Here is a 16,303-nt window from a genome sequence, read left to right as displayed (position 1 = left end):
TTCTTAATATGAAAACCCCTGGTCAATTAAATGCGCTGTAATTAAAGGAGGCAACAGAGGATGGACCTTGTTTATTAATGCAGGGCAACATTGCTTATTTATCATCTCAGAAAATGTACTGTGCAAACATGACAAAACGATAAGAAAAGGACAACTGTATTACAATCAGATTCTGAATACGACAGGTTTGTTGAATAAAAATTGCAACATTACATTATCTTAAATCATTCCAACAAAGTACCCTTAACAAAATCTATCAAAAAATCTTATCTACAGTATCTTAAATTGATGGGCAACTTTTGTACTTTTGTATTATGTCACAACAGTCCCTTTAAGTCATTTAAAGCAACATTTTGCATGTGAATGAGACCTGTTTACAGAAGCCGGCTAGCCCCCCTCACCCCCTTTCCTCTCTAAAGCCAAAGCACACAAATACGGGAACTTTACTGGAACAACCTACAACCTATCACTGCCCCCATGCCTCAGATCTGGACCTCCCCCACATTGTTTTCAGGTGATACATTCTTAACAGCCTTGTTCACCCCATCTTTGACCCCGTTCACCCCCAACTTTTGACCTTGCAGCTCCAGCTCGAGGTTGACACAATTCTGGATCATCTCGTCCCGGCTTTTAAAAGCTTTCCTTTCCAGAAATGGAGGTGTCACCGGGGTCACGGTGTAGTCCTGCCTCCTCGCCATGCACTCCTTCACAGCCTTCACACACAGATAGAACAGTTCAACCAGGCTGAGAACGAGGGAGACAAATGCTGTCACCAGCATGAACCAGATGATGACGGATTTCTCTGTAGGCCTGGAGAGGAAGCAGTCCACCTTGTGAGGGCAGGGAAAGCGGGTGCAGACGTAGCGAGTATGGAGAGTGAAACCGTAAAGAAAGTACTGACCCACAATGAACAAAACTTCCAGGACTATCTTGGCCACAAGATGGAGGACATAACTGCGAAGGAGGCGGCCACGGATGCTGATCTTGCCACTGCTCTTGGTGTACTTGGGAACTTTGTAGGCCTTACTAAGGAACAGACTGGCTTGGTCATCCAGCTCTGCCTGCTTTCTCATCCTCTCCTTCACCTTGGATTGGAAGAACAAGAAGACAGAGTCAGAGTTATTATCTAAAAGAAGCAAGAGATACAGGCTTGCTTAGTTCCAAAAAGTTTACCAAAATATGTTTGAACACTTCTTCCCTGTAAAATATCAGGGCAACGTGAGCATATGGATGAACAGCTGATAAGTTGATTAAACTGGAAGAGTAGTTAGATATTTATTTATTTATTTTTTTCATGTAAAATTCGTGTCATAGAAGTTCTTTATAAACAACTGACTTCAGGCCAGCCACAGAGCCACTGTCCACTATAAAATTTGTGTACTGAAAAGATAGGTTTCAGATGAGTAATGTTTTAAAGCTGAATTGATCGATCTTTAGCCACTAGGGGCCAGAAAAATGTCTATGCAAATTGACATTTACAGCCACCGCATCTCACCAGCTAACGAAGTTTTACATCTAATGTGTATTCGTTTGGCGTTCTGTTTCTGGCCCCCCTAAAGAAAGTGTCTAATAGTCGCTCTTTTTTTTAGCTTTGGCTTGGTTTCCATCAACTGCTGCATCTTTAGCTGCTAGTTGCTCCACAGTCTTCACCAGAGACAGTGGGTTTATCAGAACTTCTTTGCAGGATACAGCTACCTATGGCTGCAAAGTTGGTGATAATTCTCTGTGGGTTTACATTACAAAGTCATTTTATTCAATGTTGATTATATAAATATTGATTTATACAGTCCAAGTATGTGTAGAGCATTTTTTAGTTGTAGCATCAATCCAAAGCCAAATTCTACAACGTAATAATGTTGTATGAGGCTGCGGCAAACAACCAGGTTGGGGACAAAATGCGAATTCTGGATCTTTCTCTTTTTAATGAGAAAAACTAAAATCAAGCACAGTGCAATATGGTAGTAACAATACTGTTTTTAGATTCTAAAAAGATCAAAAGACCAAACAGGATGTTTGGAAACCGCGTGGCCCATGCCTTTGCCACTCTACAGGTGTGGCATCCCTGACAAATCAAGTATATACCAGTCATGCTTTCATACTACACCCACTGCAGTGACGCACCTTCTTCTCAATGTGGATCACATGAAGGACATGACCAAGATAAAGGAGCTTAGGCGTCGCTACAGCAATAATCTGAAGAACCCAGAAGCGAACGTGAGAGATGGGGAAGGCGAGGTCGTAGCAGACGTTCTCACAGCCGGGCTGCTGAGTGTTGCAGACAAAGTCCGATTGCTCATCGCCCCACACCTGGATGAGATGAGAGGAAAGAGATGATAGTAGAGATGATACGGAACTTCAGAAAGTTAAAGGTCTAGTGGGGATGGGTATAGTTTTGCGACATTCTCATTTCAGAGCCCTGCTGATATTGTTTCAGCTATTCTGCCCCTTTAATACTAACACATTTTTCCCCCTATTCCTCAATGGCTGCTCGTGGGCTCCCTGGGAAGTGTGCTTAAAATAATAAATATACTGTATGAGCAGACCTTCTCAGCGCCGGTGCGGAGGACCAGGATGCGGAAGACAAACAGCACGGTGAGCCAGACCTTGCCAATCACTGTGGAGTGGCTCTGTACTTTGTCCAGCAGGCGGCCCAGCAGATCCCATTCGCCCATTTCAGTCGCCAGTTGTCCTAATTTCTTTTCGGGGGGGATGTATGATAAAATAAACCATTATGACTCATAGACAGACAGTGCATTCTAATATACTAATCTCTGAAGGTACGCTTGCATTATTTGAGAAGTATATACTCAATGGTTGATTGACCAAAAGAGAATATTTTATAAACACAACTGTAGACTGGTCTCATTCATTCAGTTAGCAGTTGGCTTATATTTTCTGAAAAGTAACACCTCTTGATTGGACCTGTTATAGAAAGACGATACAAAAGTCATTTTGTAGTTGTTAAACTCAGAACAGACAGACTCTCTCACGAGGCCAAAACTTTGTTATTTCTTGCAGCCCTGACTTTGCTGATAAAAAACCATGGCTGCTGATTTCAAAAACTGTCTCCAAAACATGCTTATCTGCTGGAAACCAAGACCCTAACCTTGGCTAAAACCAACCATTGCAAATCTTAATTCAAAGAATGTGAGACATTGAGCTCTACCACCTGTGCAAATACAGACTGACCCGTCTGAGTAGATAAGGCTGCCAATTTTATTTTGTAATGGATTTAGCCTTTAAATCTGTAATAAAGTCCTATTTTACAGTTTCTTTTACATGGCTTTTATGCCTAAAATTGTATTGTTTTGTATTGTTGTAGTTTTTACAGGATTTATAAATATTTGATTGCTTGGTAGCTGTTAGAAAGTTTAATTTTTGATATCGTAAGGATCCAATCAAAGTTATAATATATTTGTGTTCAAGAAAACCATTTGTCACTATTCTCTGAGCTTTTTAGAATTGTATGCATTCGCACTGATGTGCACAAAGTACAAATGGCATGCACGTTTATCTTCAGGTAGTTCATGGTACAAAATTGAACTTACGTAACTTGGTATAACTAACAAATATCAACACAAATCCATAAATCTAAAAAATGCTCCAGTCCATATACATTATCAACATCATTTAAATTTTTTGAGAGAGAATAGATTATCAATATAATATTTTTTAAAATCCACTCACTGTTTGAACAAACCCACTGGGAAAAGAGTTGAATGAAGAGAGCGATGCCTCAAGAGGATGATGAAAAGGGAAAGTGAGGGAGAAGAAGAGGAAGCTGTCCTCCTTTCATTGTTCCTTCGGCGTCTTATCTGGAAGGACACCAACCTAACCACAACAAACCTCCAGTCATAACACTGAATATGAGTGGCTGGTTAAAGCAAAAACTATCAAATAAAATTGACCTACAATGCTTAGGTTTAACAAACCTCCCTTATATATTATTTCTGCGGCATTGCTGCTTCATTGGACAGTGAACAGACAACAGGACAGGAGGAAGCAAGACCAAGTAAACCCTCCATTGGCAGATACATGGACTGTACTCAGCTGAGTCATCTGGATGTTCGTGTTTCAATATACAGACGTTGAAAAGTTGAATGATGTGGATCAAATGAATCAAATGCCGTGGCCCTCACAGTCACAACCCTACAGGAAATTTTCTGAGGCAGCGCTCTTCACAATTACCAACCACACCAAATTCTTTCACCCTTCTTCTTCTTCAAAAAAGAAAGGGATTACAGCATACCAAAAAACTTCTTTTAATTAAACAAACAAATTTTCACCTATGCTCCCAATCTGTTGAATACTGCTCCCAGGGATATTAGGAAGGAAACCACAGTGAGCATTTTGAAGTGATGGTTTATAACATACTGAATTTAAGTAAGCTTTTTGCAGCATTTTCTTGTATCTCTACTAGTGTTAAATGTTTTCCTTCCTAATACTAATGTGTTTAATTCATTTTGTACTCCTTTTTTTTTTTTTTTAGCCGTCCTTAATTGTGTTCTTATTTTATAGCCCTTTGGCCTATTTTCTTTGTATGAAAAGAAGCTATATGAATGTTTATTGAATCTCTTTCATGCTTCCTTCATTTCAACACTACTTATTTCATGTAGAATTTTAGCCAATGCTTCTGAACCCCCAAAAAACTTGCCTATGTGTGTGGATGATCTTTAACTTGACAGTATGTTCACAGATCCTGGCTCCATGTTTAAATCCCACAAAAGCAGCCCAGGTTTGCTTAGCACCATGTGTGTTTACGGCAAACTGCACCTCACGTGTGCTCATGTGGTTGACAGGTCAGGTCTCTGACCCTGGCTGATCTAAGGGGGGGGGGGGTGTCACAGGATAAAGTCTGGCAGCCGGTATGGTATCTGTTCTTGGATGTAAATGATTTACACCATCCTGATGTTTTAAGAGAAAAAGTGTACGTGGCCTTCAGCATGTAGATATGCTGGAAACCAAACCCTTACCAGTCAGATAAAGGGCTCACCTGCAAAGACAGATACTTTGGCCATAATGAAAACATATGTAGTCACCATACATTCATAAAAAATAAAAGAAAGGACAATAATATGGGAATGAAAGAAGTGTTTATTGGTCTAGTTTTGTGCTATAATGATACATCCAGTATATTTAAGTCAACACTTACAGCTATGGTGAGTTCCACATCACTGAATTTTTATACTGCATATTGTACTGCATGATTGAACACAGTAAGCACAACTTATATGAGTCTGTTCCAATTTTAATATAAATACTTCAGCAACATCTACATGTACCGAATAGATTTCAACTATTGTTTCTCAACAAAACAAAACAAAATATCACAATCTAACTCTTCACTGCATTTTAAATTCACTCCTGCAGATGCTTGACTCTTCTACTCTGAGCAATGACACCGCATTCACCTAAAACTATCACTCTTCATTCAAGACCACACTTTTTTTTTTTGAGAATGTAAAATACCCTACAGGCACATCTTGGTTTTATCTGAACTCTAGCTTTAAACCGGGAAGCCAAATCCAAAGCTTAAGACATATTTACATTGCAATAATATGTTCCAGTTTTATACTTCCTTTTGGTCACAGTCCAGAGTGTATGTTAAAAATGTGTATTTTTGACTTTCAGTTAACAAGTGTCTCAGATTTCGGGTTATATTTAGCAAAAATACACTCAAATCTGATGGGAACATCAGAGCTCCTTTAAATGCTTCCAAAGCCCTTTCGGCTATAATCAGATCACCCAGGACTCAGGTTAGTAGCAGATGGAAAGAGGTCTCGGTGGTCAAAAGTGCGTGCCACTGAATGTCAGAATTCATTGCCTTAATTCATGTTGATGTGTTTGTGGATTAGATTCCTCATGTTTTTTTACTCATCTGTTATTTTTTTGTTTTATTACTGCTTTCTTCTGACTTTGTCTTTTTTATGTAACGTTTGACTTGGGGCTTTTGAGCTCCAATGCACTTCTATATTTTAATATTTTATAATTATAGAAGCGTCTCAATGTGCAACTTTTTGGAATACAAAGAAAAATAAAGTAATTGTACAATTAGATTTGGCATTTGAAATAATCTCTTATCCAACAGTCCAGTGGGTTCAAACTTAACGGAGGGTCATTCTATAAAGGTCCAGGCACCAAACCAAATTATGTCAGAGTATTATGCTCTTATATTAATCGGAGAATTGAATCAAAGTTCACAACCAGGACTAAAAGTCAAACCCAGTTTCCAGCCTCATGTGTGTGCACTGTGGAGACATTTATTATCAGGTTGTCTGGTTTCTATTGTAAATTTAGGAATTTGTCAGATTATAGTCCAGGACTAAAAGGAGTAATGTGTGTATATTCACTCATTACTTCCAAATTCCACTGCAGATATCCTAAAAAAATTGATACCACATCGATAGGCAAGAATCCTGATAACTACATTCCACAATAATGCCTGGGAGTTATCAAAACAGAACTAGTCTTTGCTAATTGCAGAAGAAACTAAAATAAACCTCTACTAATGACTCCAGTAACAAGAAGATAACCAGTAACCAGGTTAAGTCGTTGTGAAGAGAGGGAAAGTGAGCTCTTAGCTTGAACTGGTGAGCACATGTGATCTGAGAACCCAAATCCACTCTGGAATACACCTCATCAATCCATACTGTGAAGAAAAAGAACAAAAAACAGTGGCGAGAAACAGATCATCAAACAGAAATGTATTTTATGTTTTAGATCCTGTTTTCACAAAGGCGGAAAATGATACAGTGATGGTAGAACTGTGAGCCATACATTCCTGGTCACAAAAATTATTCCAAAACAAACTGACATGATTTAGTTTGCACCGACCTGCAGTGTATGAGGCCAGTAGCCGGTGGTCCTGTTAGAGACGCCCAGGGTGGAGATGGCGTGGCAAGCATACACGTCTGGTTTAGGCACGAACCAGCCTTCTCTTGATGATGCTGATGTGGATGTTGATGGTTGTTGCCCGCTTGAGGCTATCTAGATACACATACACACATACTGTACATCAAGAACTGACATACATGCAGTTACATTTTGTTCAGTGCCAAAAAATGTAATGAAGTTCGATATCCACCCGTTCTCAGTGGTGATATCATGGTATCTTACTTGGAAAGGAATCAGACTTTGAACAAAGATCCCTTTGCCGCTGTACTCAAGGTGAAGAGCTCTTGAGAACTGATCCAAATAGCCCTGAAATTTCAGGAGAAGAAGGGGATTATTGTCTGGACAGAAAAATGTGTCTGTGATCGTGTTTCTAATTGGTGGACAGAAGAAGAAAGAAAGGCTGCCAGCAAGATGCCGTTTCATGTTAGCCCGGATTTTACTTTGAAAAGTGGTTCACTCAGCTTATTTTGATGAGATACTTGCATTAAGCGATCATTTATAATATTTATTTAGAAATGGGCTCTTCATCCTATGACCAATCAAAATATCTGCTGTGAGAAGGTCTGTAGAGGCTATGAATATGCTCTTTGGTGTGTGTGCATGCACAAGAGGCTGATGTCAGCACTGTTTTTTCTCACAGTGGAGGCCGTGAGTGTCACTCTTCCAGGCAGAGGTCTGCAGCAGGCGGCCGATGATATATTGACCACAGCACCTCTGCTACGCTCTATCATCCCTGGCAGCACCAACCGGGCCATCAGAGTAGCGACCGCGACGTTCTTATTCACAGAGTCCAACAGGCTCTGCTCGGGCATTTCAATCAGGCTCTGGGGGCAAGTCAAAGACTCATCCACACAGTTCACCAGGAAGCCGATATCTTTACCCCTCAAGGCTTCTTTAATGGGCTTGCTGGCTGCCTGGTCCAGAGAGAAGTCGGCTGGGACAACAACAGTTTCCACTCCGTAGCTTTGGGAGAGAGATACGGCGGTGTCTCTAACAAAAGTGTGGTCCTGAGTGACAAAGATAATGCTGATGCCGTGCCTGGCCAGCTCCTCTGCATACGCTTTGGCCACAGGCTCCGATGCTCCTGAAGGGAGAGAGGAGAATATTTATCAAAGAAAGTCACATCGGGAAGAAATGAGGATTTAATATTACTGAGCTACTGCATGGTAACATCACATGACCTCGAAACATTAGACAAAGTTTACTTTAGTATGCAAATAGAAAGCTGATTAGTCGTTTAACAAAAAAATGAGGAAAAAAAAACCAAACCCAAATGACTGTAAATCAAATATCATTTATCAATAAGAAAATGCCAACTATTTGCTAATTCCAGCTTAGTAGATGTAAAGATGTGCTGCTTTTCTCTATTTTATATAATTGTTAAATGAATATCTTTGGGTTTTGGACTTTTGGTTAATTAAAAAGGGGCAAATCTGAAGATGTCAGCCTGATAATTTTTCACAATTTTCCCATATTGTAGAGACCAAATTAATAATTGATTAATCAAAAACACATTCGACAGATTAATCAATGGATCTGGCAGCACCACTTTAGGTGTGTTTTGGTCTGTGTCGGACTCAATCTTCACACAACTTTGACCTATTACACATTGTTTGAAAACTCTTAAGTCTCCTGATTCTATCTGTGCAAAGTATTCGAGGATCCCCGTTTCACTGCAACAGCTGTTGAAACAGAATTGGTTCAGACTTCTGACTCCAAAGCGTTTTCCACACAGAAGGTGCTACTACAGGCCTTGTATCCCCCCCAAAAAAATAATAGGCGAGGCAAAAGAAAAAGCTCCTCTGTAACTGGTTGTAAAATTTAAAGAGCTGCCTTTCAAGGGACCTGGCTATGACTGTAATCAAAAGGGTGGAAGAATTATTGATATAATTTATCATTATTTTGGTTACATGGTGGACCTGACTCTCCTCGGCCCTCTCGGACACAGACCTACAGCCTGATGCCTTCTCAGTGTGTTCTCGGTGCTGTGCTCGCCTGCTGCGTCCTTACCATAAATGACAGCCCAGTCACCATATCTTTGGCTCAGCTTCTTGCTCGGGATCATTCTGGGCAGGAAATGCACCCTGACCAGCGTGCAGCAGTCCCTCAGCAGGATCACTGCCCTGCTGGCCGTGTACAGCGCACCGACCAGGGCCAGGGTCTCAAAATAAGAACTGCATGACCGAGAAATTTCCCTGTACAAAAACTGAAAGCTGTCAACTGCCGCCATAGTCGACACTACAGTGATGCTGACTGCTAGTTTGCTAGCTAGGTCTTATTCAGTAGATTCAACGTTGTAATTTCTCAAATTAACCTTAACTGGAAAGTCAGACGCGTGAACGACTGATGTCGTTGTTCCTACATAGTCATTTTTCGGATAAAGCCGTGAGGTTTGACAAGACGCTTCGGCAGGCAGGGGTTTCGCTTCCACGAGCACCCGGCGAAAGGAGCAAAAATATTGAGTCACGTGACGCCGCGCGTCAGCCGCGCTGCATTCGTGATCTCGTGAGAAAGAGCGTCGGGACCGGTTCCGAACCTGGGACTAATGCTTCGGCTCGTATCTGAACTCCGCCACACAAAATATGAACTCGCTTTTCACTGCCACTCGTATTCTTGTCGTATTTAAATCTCTGGTTGTTTCTCACCACGGATATCTTACACGTGAAACCCACATTTCCAATGCCATTTAAGGCAGAGTGTAGCGTCTACGGACAATCCCACAATGCACAGCAGTTAAGGCTAAACAGGTCGTTTCCATAGAGACGCAGCTGTCGGTGGCAGGATGCTATCCGGATGAAAAGCGTTTGATAGTCCAAAAAAACAAAACAAAACAGGGAGACAAGGTGGTTTACAATGTTCTGCACACGGTATCTTTCTGTTTAGGTGGTTGGTTTGTGCTGCGGGCAGGTTTTTGGTTTTCCCTCTGCTGCGGTTTCAGCTAAATGTGGGCATTTTTTCGGTTAGCTAGCTTTGGTGCAACTCTGCATTTAGCAGCGTCAGGCTAACCAGAGAGCAGAAAGTCGCTGGTTTTGGCTCCAGTGTAAAAAAAACACGTAAAATGCCACATAATGCCCCGGAGTGTGAGCCTAGACCAGGTCATTCCAGCCTGCAGATTGTTAGTTGGGTGTTTCAGCGGATTCGGTTTTGTTGACTATTGCGCATGAAAGATATCATTTTCACAAATGTTGTGCAAAACTCCAAAATATAGTACAATAAATTTAATGTCGCTTGTGGAATTACAACCCCAATGGCATTTGTAACGAAAACAATATTAGGAGAAGAGGCCTTAGAAGAATTACGGTAAGTCAACTCTGAAGGCACCTGTCTTACGGTAGCCACTTGATTACTACTTGACACATCTGTAGGTGATTAAATTGACTGACTCATGGTTGGTGACAGGTTAAAAAGAGTCAATCCTTTATTGCACACTGAAGAACTTTATAGTTGAAACGTCTGAGCATTTTAATCCCCTGCGCTGAAAATAAGAAGAAACTGATAGTGCATATCAGATTAAAAGAGGTGTGTGTGTGTGTGTGTGTGTGTGTGTGTGTGTGTGTGTGTGTGTGTGTGTGTGTGTGTGTGTGTGTGTACTTGCTGGATCTTGATTGAGGATATGCAATGAATACAATGTTTTTTTTTTCTTCTACCTATTTTCAAAGAAAAAGAAACCCTCATTTCACAAGATGCTCCATATTATGTATAATTTAGTGATTTCTTGCAGGGTTCTTTGCTAATATTCAGATGGTTCTGAAGACAAACTCAAGTAACACATCGTCCTTCCTGAACTTTAGTTAACTGCGACCTGCACTGGACGGGGAGTTGCCCCCTCACTCGCCTAGAAAACCAATTACCCTCTTCTGTTCCATCTCCAGAACCAGCTGTAGCGATGTCTCAGCTGTCAGCCGAAGATGAGGTGGAGTTGCAGTCCCTGCTCAGACAGCTTCTGAGAAGCATCAACGACAGGATCTCTGGCGCTCCGTCGACTGAATGTGCTGAAGAGATCCTTCTTCACCTGGAGGAGACTGACAAGAATTTTCACAAGTAAGGCCACCAGACTCCAATAGGATGGCATTAATTTTAAAGCCTTGTTGTAAAAGGCTTTTAGACTTTCTTCTTTCTCTGTAGGTATGTTGTCTGTAGGTATGTTTTCAAATTTATATATACAGTAGTTCTAATTAAGTCACTGCGCTCCTTTCAGCTATGAGATTGTCAAGTACCTCCGTCAGTACGTGGAAAGCTATCTGGGGACCGTGGTGGAGGAGGAAACAAGGAACTTGACCAGAGGAGATGGACAACATGCAACTGGCTCAGGTCACGACTCCCTGATCCATGCCATCACCCGAAGGACCAGAGAGTCAGCTGAGTGAGTGTAGCACAGAAAAGTCTCTGAGCTTTGTCTGCTATGTTTTTTTCCAAACATTCATGACAATATTTATTTGGGGATAAATTCACATACAATCATTACACTTTGTATGAATTGTGCAGTTCTCTGAAATCTTCCAGGTATAGTTTTTGTCAAATTAGATGTCCGTTTATGTTTACTTTCTCCTCAATTTAAGGATATAGATAGTGATGGGCCTTTTTGATTTATATTCCACTTCCTTGTACTTTTCATACTGACTTCCAGAGATGTCGGAAAGGTGGAGAATCCTGCCTTCTTACTACAAAAATGCAATGGAATCTGAATTCCAAGTATAAAATTGCGCAGGATTTCTCAGCTCCATTGTTTTCTAAGATAGTTACATGTTAAGCTGCAGCATATTCTGCAATAAGAAACTAGCTAATGCCATTCAATGTCATTGACTTGGCTGTGGGACCAGTTTTTTTTTTAATACTGGGCACAGAAAATCTCATCAAATTCTACAGTATGTTTCTTGTTTTTTGTCCATGTTGGCAAACTGCAATGCCAACCAAGTAAAAAATACAACCTTTCAGTGCACAGTTTCTCACTTTCCCTTATAAATGTTGAGAAGTGGTTATCTTAAATTGTAGCAGGACTGGGGTTAGCTGAATGATTCTAAAACAAAATGGCATTAATAATACACCAATCTACTTTCTTTTTCTGTGGCAGGTACCAGCAGATGATGCAGATGTTGAAAAACACCATGATCATGGTTGTGGACTCTTTAATCAACAAATTTGAGGAGGACCAGATGAGGAAGGAGGAGATGCACAGAGAGAAGCAGCATAGTCAGTCAAACAGCCAGTACACTGACAACTGCTCTGATAGCGACTCCTCCTTTAACCAGGTCAGAGATACAGTAGATGGTCACAATTGCTGTTCTTTCCATTTAAGACTGAATGTAGGAGAAGGCCTACAGCAGATCCCAGCCAGTGACCTCTGAAACTGCTAGTGTCCTGCTAGCAAGCAATAGGAGCTCTTTTGAATTTGGTTGATCATAATTATTTCTGTTTCATCTCCCTGTTTCAGAGTTATGCATTCATTCGACAAGAGCAGCTACAAGTCTTGGCTGACAACCTTGACTCCAGCAGACCCAAAGAGGTAGAAAGGCTCACTTTCATATAAAAAGTTAGGATTTGTTCATTGTTGTTAATTTCAGCCACACAATATGATGTGCATTTTTTGTGTCTTTCCTCTTATCTTTTCCTTTTGTCTACATATAGTTTACCTCTTCAGGTGTCTAAAAATAAAATAAAGACAATGTCACTCATTGGTTGAACAGGTTACTACCACTAGACATTGGCCTGATAATCAGAATGAATTGCCATTTTCTTTCACTTTATTCGTTCAGCCTTACATTGTGTTCATGTTAGCCAATTTCTTTTGATAGGGGGTTATTTTCTTTTTTTTTTTTTTCCTAACCAATCAGTAGTGAGTATCATATCTGGTCTGTCATTTTTAGTTGACATAGAAGCTGCAGTAGCGTTTGCTCGAAGTAGTAGACTTACTGTTACTGTTTCATGAAGAAAAAAAGAAATATGTTGATCTAAGAGTCGTTGTCTATGTCATGCAGTCTTGTCGTCATTTTGAAGACATTCTTCTGTCAGTACTTTTTAAGGGTGTGTCTAGGTAACCAGATAACTATGAAGAAGATAGCACCACCATACTTAACCCTGCCTACAAACCTCTGATTAGTTGACTGTTTCACCAAAACAGCTGTCATGGGCACAACACCAGACCTAAATGAACTGCTGAACAAATCTAAGGTGTGGGCAAAGATTCAGATTCAGGCTAAGTGGACATGCAACCAATGATGAGGGGTTGCAAGTAGACATTACTTTTGTTTTAGAAGGGTCACAAGCTACAAAGGTTTGGAAGCACTGCCATACATGTTAATGTGAATAACAGGTGAAGTATTGTTATTTTGTGTGTAGGTACGTTGGGAGGCTCTTCAGGCCCTCTGCTGTGCCCCTCAGTCTGACGTGCTGAGCTGCGAGAGCTGGAGCAGCCTGCGCAGGAAGCTCTGTGCCGCTCTGGCTGAGCCAGACCCAGACCTCAGTGTGAGTCCTGAGCAGCCTCATCTACTCAGTGCACTGGCAATCAGTGTCCAACAAATTCCCATTTTATTCACTTATGAATGGATCAGTAATAATCATGTCAATTTTATGAACACTTTCGGGCTCTTATAATTGCTGATAGCAAGCTAAATGCAATCCTGCGGCACCAGTTTAATTGAGAAGAAAGCCAGATAACACTGTTGTCCCTAATGGTCGAGAGCTAATTGGTAGAAAATATGCTGGCCAGTCTATCAGTAGAGGCTGCAAATCTTTTTTGTGATAAGCTTGTTTAATTTCCTCATTTTTTTATAATCTGACATATAATTGTCATCTATTGTGTGTGTGTGTGTGTGTGTGTGTGTGTGTGTGTGTGTGTGTGTGTATTCTCATGACTTCTGCCTCTCCCCCTCACCACCCTCAGAATAATGTACTGCAGTTCTTTGCTAAAAGCTTCTCCTCCTCTCCTATGAATGTGACACGAGAGATCTACACCAGCTTAGGTAGGCCACTCTGAATTGACATTGCTCGGTTTAGATGTGCATGTAAAGCACCTTCATGTTTGAAATGAATAGTATTTTTTTATTACTAAAAAATTCCATGTTAAAGCGTCAGCCCCCCTTTTTTTTTTTTACAGTCCCGAAAGAAGAAAAAAATTTTTCCCGCTTACTGCTAGTACCTGGAGTATTTTGAGTTATCTAGCCAGGCAGACACCATAGTTTTGAGACATCCACCTTTCAACTTTCTGCTTCCACCCCAGTACAGTGGAGGTGAATCCACAGAACTCACTGATAGCAGAAATCAATGGAATTATTGTATACTGAATGAATAACTCATAGGCTTCAATGTAGATGGGGGACTATCTAGTTTTACAATTAAGGTTTTGACTGAATCTTTATAGTGTTAATTACTTTGAATTGTTAAATGAAAATTAAAAAAAGTGTGGATATATGATTTATTATGTATATGAACACCAATATTATCTTTGATTGTTATAAGTGTACTTTACCTTTTTCAGCTAAAAGTGTGGAGTCAAGTTTTCTGTCTCAAAAGCTGAGCTTCCCAACGGGCTCAGCTACCATCGACATTAACAGACCTGAGATCATTCGTCTTCTCAAACAGGTAGAGTTTCTGGTCTTTACAACATGTAAAACATCATCATACAAACACATTATACCTTTTTCTCTCTGTTTGTCTTGCCTCAGATTCGATTGATGAATGACTTTCAAAAGGAGGTGACAACCTTTTGGATCCGACATCCGGAGAAGTAAGTTGTTGTGCCCACAATGAATTCAGGATTGACTGGTTTCTCTCCACTTGTTTGTTCCCTATATCAGTCACTCTGTATTTCAGATGCCACTGATTGAATTATGACAAAATGTGATTCAGAATAAAAATGCCACAGTTTAGAGCAACATGGAATTTGTTTTGTTCTTTTTTTCCCTTGCTTTAGGTATATGGAGGAAGTTATAGAGAGCACCTTTTCCCTGTTGTCCTTCCAGCATGAACAGGGTTTAACCTCTCCCGGGACAGAAAAATCCCTGGAACCGATTCACTTACTGGCCTTACTGGATATTAAAGCTACCTGGTTTAAAAAGTGGATGGTGTGTATTGCTGCTGAACAGGTGTTTTTGATTTGTGCAGAATGAATTTTTGTATACACTATTGTGTTTATGTATTGCTTAATAAGGACTTTATCCCTCTCTCTTGTTCACATTGCTCTCTGTCTCATATTTTATTCTTTTGTCTCATATTTAATCTTTTCTCTTTCTTGATGGGCCTATCTCTCCCTGTCTCAGCATGGCTACTACAGTAGGACTGTGGTTCTAAGACTCCTGCAGAGAAAATACAAGTTTCTGGTGAGTGATTAACATAATAATCAATATCTCTCACTCACTCCTTTTGTACTTCTGAAAAACGTGGCACTGGAGAGAAACACCCGAGCAATGAACATCAGATGTGTTTTTGCGAAGGCATTCAAACCTGCATCCCCATTCAGGACCCAGAAATCAAGGCAAATGTGCATGTTAAAAAGATGGAACAGTACATGAACAAGGCAGATGTTGGAAACTGGAGTAAACTCAGTTATGCTTGCAGGCCAATGGAACTGCAAAAGTACAAATTCAGTTTTTGTTTGAGGTGGATGATAATTTATCTCCAGCTGGAAATGATCTTCCTTTCTGCATTTTCTGGTTTCAACCTTGGGCCTCTGACAGAAGCGGAACTTCCCCTTCTTGTTCCAACCTTTTAACTGTACCAAAATGTATGTGTTCAGAATAAAACTGTTGAGAAGGGAAAGGATTCTCCAAAACACTGGCTGCATTTAACTCACGCCCGCTATGAAATTCTTATTCATGCCCATGTATTTGTGGGATGTGTGTAATTCACTCAGCCAAACTGTTCAGATCAATGTAGGAGTCTTTGAGACAAGGGGGCATGATAGTTGACACAGTAGTTTGGCATTTGAGAATTGATTGTTTAATCCTAAACCTTCTAAACCTCAGAGGATTACCATGTAATCACCCCTGAAACTTTCTTTAAAGTAATCTTAAAACTCTTCATTAAGTCGTTCGATAAGAGGAGGTTGCATTGACATTCTGATTGAATTCTTCGGGAAGCCTGTTGTTTTTTGTCCTGTTCACTGCAGCATTTAAATTTGGCTCAGCAGATCCCTTTATTTTTTTTCAGATTGTTGCAGCCCTTCAGCAGTGCATCCATTACAGTGAATCCTGTGAACGCTTCACAAATGAGACAACTGATCTCCAGTCAGCAGAGCAGCAGAACACTGGTAAGTGAAACAGTCCATAAACTCACGACGTACTCAAGCGTATCTGAATGCCAGTCTTCACCCTGAGTCTCACTCTGTGTGGTAAACATCAGCACATTTACAGTAATGCTGATTTAATGTTACCTGTGAAACAAACCACAGAATAAGTCAGACTGAACCACTGTA

The 16,303-nt window shown here is 40.5% G+C and overlaps 3 protein-coding genes across 8 annotated transcripts in view; 1 reads left to right on the top strand and 2 right to left on the bottom strand.

The window, feature by feature from the left end:
* Window positions 1–61: 61 nt before the first annotated feature.
* gja11 (gap junction protein, alpha 11) lies at window positions 62–3,820 on the bottom strand. 2 transcript variants are annotated; one of them, XM_040125449.1, is made up of 5 exons: window positions 3,688–3,820; window positions 2,544–2,696; window positions 2,122–2,307; window positions 902–1,085; window positions 652–810 (listed from the first exon to the last, which is right to left on the bottom strand). In XM_040125449.1, the coding sequence occupies exons 2-5, from the start codon at window positions 2,670–2,672 to the stop codon at window positions 770–772; spliced, it is 540 nt and encodes a 179-aa protein (XP_039981383.1). In that variant the 5' UTR covers window positions 2,673–2,696; window positions 3,688–3,820; the 3' UTR covers window positions 652–769. The 2 variants fall into 2 exon arrangements, with proteins under 2 accessions (XP_039981382.1, XP_039981383.1); XM_040125448.1 differs by having other exon boundaries at window positions 62–1,085.
* A 1,242-nt stretch (window positions 3,821–5,062) lies between these two features.
* On the bottom strand, window positions 5,063–9,422 carry hsdl1 (hydroxysteroid dehydrogenase like 1). Its single transcript, XM_040124966.1, has 5 exons — window positions 8,905–9,422; window positions 7,533–7,978; window positions 7,117–7,200; window positions 6,835–6,987; window positions 5,063–6,649 (listed from the first exon to the last, which is right to left on the bottom strand). Exons 1-5 carry the CDS (start codon window positions 9,122–9,124, stop codon window positions 6,578–6,580), a joined length of 975 nt encoding a protein of 324 aa, XP_039980900.1. The 5' UTR covers window positions 9,125–9,422; the 3' UTR covers window positions 5,063–6,577.
* Window positions 9,379–16,303, top strand: part of tbc1d32 (TBC1 domain family, member 32) — a 78,620-nt gene continuing 71,695 nt past the window's right edge. For 2 of the 5 annotated variants that reach the window (XM_040124964.1, XM_040124960.1), the window contains exons 1-12: window positions 10,555–10,657; window positions 10,767–10,935; window positions 11,093–11,257; window positions 11,966–12,143; window positions 12,326–12,397; window positions 13,231–13,356; window positions 13,775–13,853; window positions 14,369–14,472; window positions 14,556–14,617; window positions 14,804–14,954; window positions 15,150–15,209; window positions 16,039–16,138. In XM_040124964.1, coding sequence (XP_039980898.1) covers window positions 10,636–10,657; window positions 10,767–10,935; window positions 11,093–11,257; window positions 11,966–12,143; window positions 12,326–12,397; window positions 13,231–13,356; window positions 13,775–13,853; window positions 14,369–14,472; window positions 14,556–14,617; window positions 14,804–14,954; window positions 15,150–15,209; window positions 16,039–16,138 — 1,288 coding nt within the window. In that variant the 5' untranslated portion in view covers window positions 10,555–10,635. Of the gene's footprint in view, window positions 10,195–10,254; window positions 10,414–10,554; window positions 10,658–10,766; window positions 10,936–11,092; window positions 11,258–11,965; window positions 12,144–12,325; window positions 12,398–13,230; window positions 13,357–13,774; window positions 13,854–14,368; window positions 14,473–14,555; window positions 14,618–14,803; window positions 14,955–15,149; window positions 15,210–16,038; window positions 16,139–16,303 lie in introns of those variants that run through there. The other 3 variants (XM_040124962.1, XM_040124961.1, XM_040124963.1) reach the window with 3 other exon arrangements.

This window comes from Xiphias gladius, chromosome 4 (assembly GCF_016859285.1).
Source record: "Xiphias gladius isolate SHS-SW01 ecotype Sanya breed wild chromosome 4, ASM1685928v1, whole genome shotgun sequence".
In the NCBI taxonomy this organism is placed as follows: Eukaryota; Metazoa; Chordata; class Actinopteri; order Istiophoriformes; family Xiphiidae; genus Xiphias; species Xiphias gladius.
The sequence above is the reverse complement of the archived record's forward strand: the minus strand, read 5'-3'. Positions and strand labels throughout refer to the sequence as shown.

Bases quoted from the DNA above. Each gene is read 5' to 3' on its own strand.
- gja11 (XM_040125448.1), bottom strand. From the start codon at position 2,672: ATGGGCGAATGGGATCTGCTGGGCCGCCTGCTGGACAAAGTACAGAGC. The intron at 2,308-2,543 runs GTCTGCTCATAC...CATCTCATCCAG, and splicing joins TCCGCACCGGCGCTGAGAAG to GTGTGGGGCGATGAGCAATC. The intron at 1,086-2,121 runs GTGCGTCACTGC...TTCCAATCCAAG, and splicing joins TGATCCACATTGAGAAGAAG to GTGAAGGAGAGGATGAGAAA.
- hsdl1 (XM_040124966.1), bottom strand. From the start codon at position 9,124: ATGGCGGCAGTTGACAGCTTTCAGTTTTTGTACAGGGAAATTTCTCGG. The intron at 7,979-8,904 runs GTAAGGACGCAG...CTCTCCCTTCAG, and splicing joins TGACTGGGCTGTCATTTATG to GAGCATCGGAGCCTGTGGCC. The intron at 6,650-6,834 runs GTCGGTGCAAAC...TTTTCTTCACAG, and splicing joins ACTGGCCTCATACACTGCAG to TATGGATTGATGAGGTGTAT.